The sequence below is a fragment of the Stigmatopora nigra genome, chromosome 13 (assembly GCF_051989575.1).
Source record: "Stigmatopora nigra isolate UIUO_SnigA chromosome 13, RoL_Snig_1.1, whole genome shotgun sequence".
Taxonomy (NCBI): domain Eukaryota; kingdom Metazoa; phylum Chordata; class Actinopteri; order Syngnathiformes; family Syngnathidae; genus Stigmatopora; species Stigmatopora nigra.
The window spans coordinates 12,307,556-12,316,057 of NC_135520.1; the positions used below are offsets into that span (position 1 = coordinate 12,307,556).

General features: G+C 41.8%; 1 protein-coding gene across 1 annotated transcript; it reads left to right on the forward strand.

Annotated features, from left to right (window-relative positions):
• The first annotated feature begins 4,164 nt into the window (after positions 1 to 4,164).
• LOC144206866 (putative N-acetyltransferase family 8 member 5) lies at positions 4,165 to 8,502 on the forward strand. The gene is made up of 2 exons (XM_077732065.1): positions 4,165 to 4,340; positions 7,439 to 8,502. The coding sequence occupies exon 2, from the start codon at positions 7,442 to 7,444 to the stop codon at positions 8,093 to 8,095; it is 654 nt and encodes a 217-aa protein (XP_077588191.1). The 5' UTR covers positions 4,165 to 4,340; positions 7,439 to 7,441; the 3' UTR covers positions 8,096 to 8,502.

The following is an 8,502-nucleotide window of genomic DNA, read 5'->3' on the forward strand; positions in this document are numbered from 1 at the left end:
AACTAAAACCCAGCAAGTGCAATCTTTTCAAAGCTGAGGTTCGCTACTTGGGTCGAATCGTCTCGGCAGAGGGAAGTAGAATAGATCCTGCAGATTTTGAAGCTGTTCGATCACTGAAAGACGTCAAACCACACACTGTGGGTCAACTCAGAAAGATGCTTGGTCTTCTGACTTATTATAGACAATATATAAAAGACTTTTCCCGAAGAGCGAGTTGTCTGTATGACCTTCTGAAAATGGACCAAAGTGATGCCCGAAACAAAACAAAGACAAAGAAACCAAGCCATGTCGTTCCGTCAAACAAGCCGATCGTGTGGACTGATGAGCACCAGCAGGCGCTTGAACAATTGATTGAATGTCTGCTCCATCCACCAGTATTAGGGTTCCCAGATTTTACCCAGCCCTTCATCGTACATACTGATGCCTCACACCAAGGGTTAGGTGCAGTGTTATGTCAGAAACAGGATGGTAAACTTAGAGTCATTGCCTACGGCTCCCGCACATTGACAGCAGCTGAAAAGAATTATCACTTGCACTCTGGGAAACTGGAATTTTTGGCCCTAAAATGGGCGATCACTGACAAGTTTCGAGATTATCTGTACTATGCCACAGCATTCACTGTATATAGCGACAACAACCCACTCACATACATTCTTTCCACTGCAAAGCTAAATGCAACCACTTCTAGGTGGGTGGCAGAACTGGCCGATTTCCACTTCACAATAAAATATAGGCCAGGGAGGGAAAACAAAGATGCTGATGCTTTGTCAAGGATGCCGCTGGATGTTGAGGCTTTGATGAAAGAATGTTCTGAGGAACTGCCACCCGATGCTATCGTTGCCACGATCCAAGCAGTCAGGGCACAGGAAGTATTCCCTTTGATGCCGCCTTCATTTCAAATCTGTTGTTCAGTCACAGATGTAGAGGCGACAGCTGCTGCGTCAATCAACCCTGTGCCAAAAGAAGAGATAAGGAAAGCACAACAATTGGACCTGGTCATTCGTCCGGTGTTGAATTATAAGCGGTCAGGTGGTAAGCCATCGGCTGAGGAATTGAAGGCGCTCTGCCCAAAGACAAAATGCTTGCTCAGGCAGTGGGAGAAATTGATAATAGACAGTGACGGGGTTCTGTGCAGAACCACAACGACCCGTAACCAGATGGTCCTGCCAGAACAATATCGAGGAACAGTCATGCAAGAGTTGCATAATAATATGGGGCACCAGGGCGTCGACCGCACAGTATCCCTTGTGCGTGACCGTTTCTTCTGGCCGTATATGCAGTCTGATATTGAACATTATGTGACGAGAACTTGCCATTGTCTCAAACAAAAGAAACCATGCCAGGAACAGAGAGCGCCATTGACAAATATTGTGACAACACAACCCTTTGAGCTGGTCTGCATTGACTTTCTTCATCTTGATAGATGTAAAGGCGGATATGAATATATCCTCGTCATAGTTGACCACTTTACACGTTTTGTCCAAGCATATGCCACCACCACCAAGTCAGGAAAAGCTGCTGCAAACCTTATCTTCAATGACTTTGCTCTGAAGTTTGGGTTCCCCGTACGTATCCACCACGATCAGGGAAGATAATTTGAAAACCAGTTGTTCACCCAGCTGAAGAAACTCAGTGGTATGGCTGGATCAAGGACAACACCGTATCACCCGATGGGTAATGGTCAAGTGGAACGAATGAACAGAACACTACTGCAGATGCTCAGAACACTGACTGAGACACAGAAATCGAATTGGAAGGAGTCTTTGAACAAACTTGTGCATGCTTACAACTGTACCCGTTGTGATGTGACAGGTTATTCACCATTTTATCTACTGTTCGGGAGATCGCCGAGGCTCCCAGTGGACATGCTCTTTGGACTGTGCAACAGGTCCGATACAGATGGACAGCAGGACTATGTGGAGAAATGGAGACGAGGGATGGAGGAGGCGTACACCATTGCCACCGAGAACGCACGGAAAGCGGCAGAAAAAGGTAAAAAGCACTATGACACTAAAGTAAGGAGTTCTGTGCTACAACCAGGAGAACGCGTCCTGATAAAAAACCTGACACCAAGAGGAGGACCTGGGAAGCTCCGTGACTTCTGGGAAGATACAGTTCACACAGTGGTGAAGCAAATGGGATCTGACCTACCAATTTATGAAGTTAGGCCAGAAAGAGGTAAAGATCGTTCCAGAATTCTGCACAGAAACCTACTAATGTCTTGTGACCATTTGCCCGTTGAGATAACACCAGAAGAAGGGAAAATCGGCACGAGGACGCCGAGAAAGAAACAGCAGCCGGCATCTCATCAGGAGTCAGACGAAGAAAGCGATGACGAAGATGACTTCCACTATGAGCTACGCCAGCTAATTGAGAGAGGTACCCAAGAGATGGAGCCGGAGCACAGGCCACTGCCTGTGGACCAGACACACGAAGTGAGGGGCCCTGCTTCCGGACCAGTACAAGTAGAAGAGGACCATCAGCTGGAGGACCTGCCTGGTGAGGGAGCAAACCCTCCTCTTGAAGGTCCTAGTGCTGAACAGTTATCAGAGACTTTCCCGCCAACCGCCGTGACGGAACCTGAGGCGCTGACTGATGAACGGCCGAGAAGGGAGAGACACCCACCACGACGTACGACCTATGACCATCTTGGAATCCCCTCCTGTTATAGTACACAGTCACCGCAGGAGCGGCTAACTGTTTACCCTGCACCAGGAGTGGGCCCTTGGTTAGTACACCTGCATCCATATTACCTGCAGCCACCTTTTTTGTTTGGACTCCAACAAGCTTGAACATACAAGGACGACTGTCATGGACTGTCATGGACTGTTATGGACTGTTATGGACTGTTATGGACTGTGATTACTGTGCCATCCAGTAAAACGTGGACCGTACGAGTTGTGGATTATATTTGAACTGTGGCCCGGGCCGCCTGGACTGTAATGAGCATCGGCTCACCAAAGTGGAAATGTTTGGGAGCATATTAATGTCGGGACGACATTTGTTTTTGTGGGGGAGAGTGTGACAGGGTGAAGTAGTTGATGTTATACATGAGTGCAGGTGTTAAGTTAAAAAGGGACTCATGCCGCTAGCATGCGTTAAACACGGGGCGATGACGTAATGATTAACCAATGGTCATAGACCTTGGTAGAGTATAATAACGGGCTATTCAGACATTTCTCTAAGTTGGTTTGAAATACAAATACAACGAAGGACCTGTCTGATTATTTCACCCGTCTTTTAAAGGTATGTTGCTTTGTTTTGAATAACGATTGAGTGTGAGATGTGCAAGAGGCAATAGTAGCATGTGAGAAAGAACGTAATGCTTAGTGATGCTTGTTAACTTTTTTTATGTGTGCGCGTAAATGTGCGAGTCTCGGGTATTGTTTACAGCAAGCTACCTTCGGCCGCTGGTTATTTACTTTTTCATGTGTGCGAGTAAATGTGCGAGTCTCGGGTATTGTTTAAAGCGAGCTACCTTCGGCCGCTGGTTGTTTACTTTTTTTATGTGTGTGCGTGAATGCGCGAGTCTCGGGTGCATTGTCTACAGCAGGCTACTTTCGGCCGCCGTTGTAAGGGTAGCATAATAGTTATGCAGTATATGACGGCCGGAAAAAAAGGTAACAAGTACAATACTCATAAGTTATAATCGTTTATGCAGCAAGTACATTGCTTTGGATTATAACGGGTTGTTAATATGTTACTATGTATATATTTGAGTGTTATTGTATATTATGTTTTGTGTGAATTGCTTTGAAATAACTAAAAGTTGGTTTGAAATACAAATACAACGAAGGACCTGTCTGATTATTTCACCCGTCTTTTAAAGGCGAAATACTACCACCCCGTGGAAGAAAATCACGGGTACAACACATACACTTGTGAAGAACATAATGTCATGGCTCTCTTGAGTTTCCAGTTATTTCAACAACTCAGATTTTTTTTCTGATAGAGTGATTGGAACAGATACCTCTTTGTCACAAAAACATTCCTAAAGTTCGGTTCTTTTATGACTTTATTAAGGGTGAACAGAAAAACGTGATCAAATTTGCTGGGTAAGTAAGAAAAGTAAGAAGTAAGAAAAGAATTACAGGTTGGTCCCAAATATACTATTTATATAAATATGAATATACTATACGTATATGGCAAAAAGAGCGTGGCATTTTTCCCCATCCTGTTTTGGAGCCTTGAACGCATCACCATTTATCCTCGCTTCCAACTTCGAGAACGCGAAAGTGAACTCCGTGAGATGACCTCTCTTGGGGTTGCCTTCAACTTCACGGGGTCACCTTTACTCTTGTTTTCCACTTGCACTGGACCCCTCGGGAGAGGTTCACCGGGTGCGTTGTTCATCTTCTTTTTTACAAGCACCTACGTGATTGCAAGTTAGCTTGCTTTGTCAACTAGCTAGCTAACTAGCTGTAGGCTTTGTTTTCTATGAGGGAAAAAAAACAACAAATCTGTCTAAATATGCACTTTATAAGGACTGTGGTTAGATCTAAACAATTGATATTATCTACCTTATTTTGAGGTCATATGAGAGCTTTATCCTGGCAAACAAACCCTATTTACGCAATTTACAGGCTATAAACTGCGGTCAAGCCAGCGGACGTTCTGGATTTTGTGGTCAAATGAGCGAATGCTCAAAATAGTCCGTCCGCGTAAATTCAAGCATTGCGGTAAGAACCACAAAAAGAGAAGTGCAACCTTGATCATAGTGGACATGTTGCAATTTTAAATCATTTTTCTCGAAGTTGCATAATTTTGAGGATGTGAATAGTCAGGAAGGTCTACATACAATGCTATCCACCTTGTCTGGAAATTATATTTAAACAAAATAACTTCATTTACAGTTTCACAAAAACAAAAAGTGCACCCTTGAAGTACTAGGCATGTTGCAATTTTAATCAAATTTTTCTTGAAATGTAATTTGTGAATTTACATGTTTTTGAGTATGTCAGTAGTGATTAAAAACAGTTGAATTACGTTACCACCAAAAGCAGAACATCAACCTAGGCCCAAGCACAAAAGTCCTCCTCTGACCTCAAAATAACAAAGAACCTAGGCAAAGCAATTAAATTATTTTTTTTATTGAAATTTGACCTCTGAAATTGCATAATTTTGTGTATGTGAGTAATCAAGAGATTTACCACTAGGATTAACGAAAAAAATCATAATTTCCAGGGGGGTGCCCTGGAAATTAGGATTTTATTTTACAGTATTAAAAAAAATAATACCTGCAGCCTTAACAATGTATGCATGTAGCAATTTTAATTCAATTTTTCTTGAAAATTTAACCTGTGAAAGTGCATAATTTTGAGCATATGAGTAGCCAGGTAGATTTAATTTTAGGTAGATTAAGTACAAAACAGGGAGACTTCACTTGGATCTTTTAGTGGTTAGGGTCGGTGTTGTCCTCCATCTCAAAATAGCTCATTTTTTTCTGTGTTATCGTCCTTTCACTTTCATGCTCTCGGTAAAAGCGAGACATTGTTCTTTGTTATTTTGAGGTCAGATAAGACATTTGTGGTTTAGCCTGTAAATCTGGCCACGAGTCCTGTCACTCGGCACATTCACACCTGCCCTGTTTGGTCTGGATCAAAACTAAAAAGTTGCGGTTTTAGGCTGGCGTGAATACAAAGCAGCAAACTGGTGCAGTCAAACAGCCACTCTGAGACCTCCTGGTCGCAAAGGTGTTGTCCACACTGTGTTTCAAACTAATTTTTGAATTACACACCTCTTAGCAAGTAACAGGTATCTATAGCCACAGACATTACAAATGTTTTTTCTGGTTTACAGTATGTCTGCTAACATGAGTTTGAGTCTGGGTTCAACATTGAGCTATAAAATGGAGGTTCGCATCAATACCTGCTGTTAGTCCCGCAAATGCTTGTTACCCTTCTAAGCACAAGTGCTGCAAGTGGGAGCTCCGTAATTGTTTACTTCCGTTTGACCTCGCACATATCCTTTTGTTCAATGATCGAACGATGTTTGCGAATGCGTAGGGTTGTTTTCAAATCTTAAGACCAAAATATATTTGGTCGGGACTACCAAAGAAAGCAGACTATGGACTTTCCTGGTGTGGACACGTAGCTAGTCATTTTTAACTTCTTGCTTTCTAAAGTTTCATATTGATGGACTTAAAACATGTCTTTTTAATCTTTATACAGTGGTACCGCGACATACGAGCAATTCGAGATGCGGGTAAAATTTTGGGCAAATATATTCATCTTGAGATACGTGACAAATTTTGATATACGAGCAGTCAGCGGACGCTAGATGCTTCTCATAAAAACATCATGGGCACTGTCTCTCCCCACAACTCCCTCATGTTATGTCTGGTCGCAACTCCCTCTTTGTAATGTCTCTGCGAGCAGTGTTGAAATTTTTCAGTGTTTTTTTTTTCCCCGTTTGCCCGTTAGCTTCCATTGGTGGAGTGATCGCTAATATGAGACTACTTCTCATTGGCAAGTGGTCGTGCATTAGCCTATTGTGAGGACATTTGTGTGCATCATTTTCGGAATATTTTGGAGGGAATACAAAATCAAACAGCCCATCGATAGTGAAAGTCAGGGTGGAGGCGAGGCAAATAGAGCCAAGAAGAAAGGTATGAAACTTAAAATTAGAATTAATTCTAGTGTAACGTTAGATTAAATTAAATTTTGTGTGTGTCTACATCGTAATCTATGTCCGTCTGTCTCTTCCCCCTTCGAAAACCGTATAATTTTAGTACTATTAAACACATTTAAGTAATATTAAACCACTAGTTGTGTGTTACTTTGGTAATAGTTGGCAAATTAGAACAAATAAAACATTTTTTTGAATCCAATATCCTGTTTTTGTTGTTTTTTCAGAGGGTTGGACCGAATTAACAAGCTTTTAGTTCATTTCATTGGGAAACATTTGTTTGAGTTAAGAGAAAATCGACATCTGAGCTCAGTCCCGGATTGAATTAAGATCGTATCTCGAGGTACTACTGTACATGGTTGGCTGGGTTTAAATAAATGTTACTTTTTTCAAATAGTCTTCTTTTAATATTTTTTCTTATTTTAACTTTTTACCTCGGGTGCATTTTTTATAAATTTTGTGGTCATTTTATTTATATTTTGAATTATTATTTTACTTACAATATTTTTAAATTCATTTTAATTACCTTTTATTTATCATTGTTAGTTTTTCAAAATCATCTCTTCCAATTAATTTAAAAAAAATAGACCAGTTAATTGATTTTTAAAATTGTTATTTTTATTTATTACTCATTTCAAATGAATAAATTTCAGTTTTTTTCCTATTCATGTTTTCTTTTATTTAAAAAAACATGTTGCAAATATTTATAGGTTTTTAAATTTAAAATTAGTCCCTGCTAGAAGATGAACAAGTCGCAAATTTAACAAAAATGCTGTTTATTTGTTGTTTTTAATGTTTTTTTCATGGGCAGTAAATGGAGATCCGCGAGTACCGTGAGGGCGACGGCCCCACCGTGCGGGAACTCTTCACGCTGGGCATGAGCGAGCACGTCCCGACATCCTTCATGTACGGCCTGAAGCAACCGTTGAGCCAGATGTTCTTGGCGTGCATCTTCTGTGCTCTGCTTGCCAGCTCCAAGTCTTTCCTGCTGCCCGTCTTGGCTGTCACGCTGCTGCTGGCTGCCGCCCGTCAGGTGCTGGTCCACAAGTTTAATGGCTACATTGACATGTGCTGTGCCGCTGACCTGTCCCACATCAGCGACATCTACATGTCCCCACCCAACGCCTGTTTCTGGGTGGCCGTGTGTGAAGGTCGCCTGTTGGGCATGGTTTCTTGCCTGCCCAGCCTTAGCCATCCGGACTGCCTGGAGCTCAAACGCATGTCGGTAAGGCGCGACTGTCGTCGAACCGGCGTGGCCAAAAATCTGTGCCGGACAGTGGCGGAGTTCGCACGCGCCCGTGGCTTTGCTGGTGTGGTCTTGGTCACTTCGGTGGTCCAGACAGATGCGCAGAAGCTATATGAAGGCCTGGGCTACAGCAAGGTGCGAGAGTTCGTGGAGTCTGACATTGCCGCCAAGCTCATGAACTTCTCTATTTTCGAGTACAGACTAGACCTCGTCCAAAAGTGAGTGTCAGTTTTAGTTTGTCGGAAAAGCCAGATTTTGTTTAGCATTCCCTAGGAAAGCGGTTGATCCTTGCTCCAATTTTCTTTTATATATATGTGTGTGTGTGTGTGTATGTATATATATATATAATTGTTTTAATACTTTTTTCAATTTGATGTCCTTTTATGAGCTTCATCATCTGGTTCAAAAAGCAGCACAATAAAAGTCCATTTAAAAATAGTCACCATGGAATGTCTTTACACTTTCGGATTATAAATGTTTATTTTGAGTGTCGACCGGTTATTTTTGCCATCAGTCTATTAGTCTTGTCATGGATTATCATTGTGTATATTTCTGCAATTGTGTTATCTTTTACAGTTGTTCTTTTAGATAGACTGAGAAATGATACAGATTAAAATATTTAATGTTTA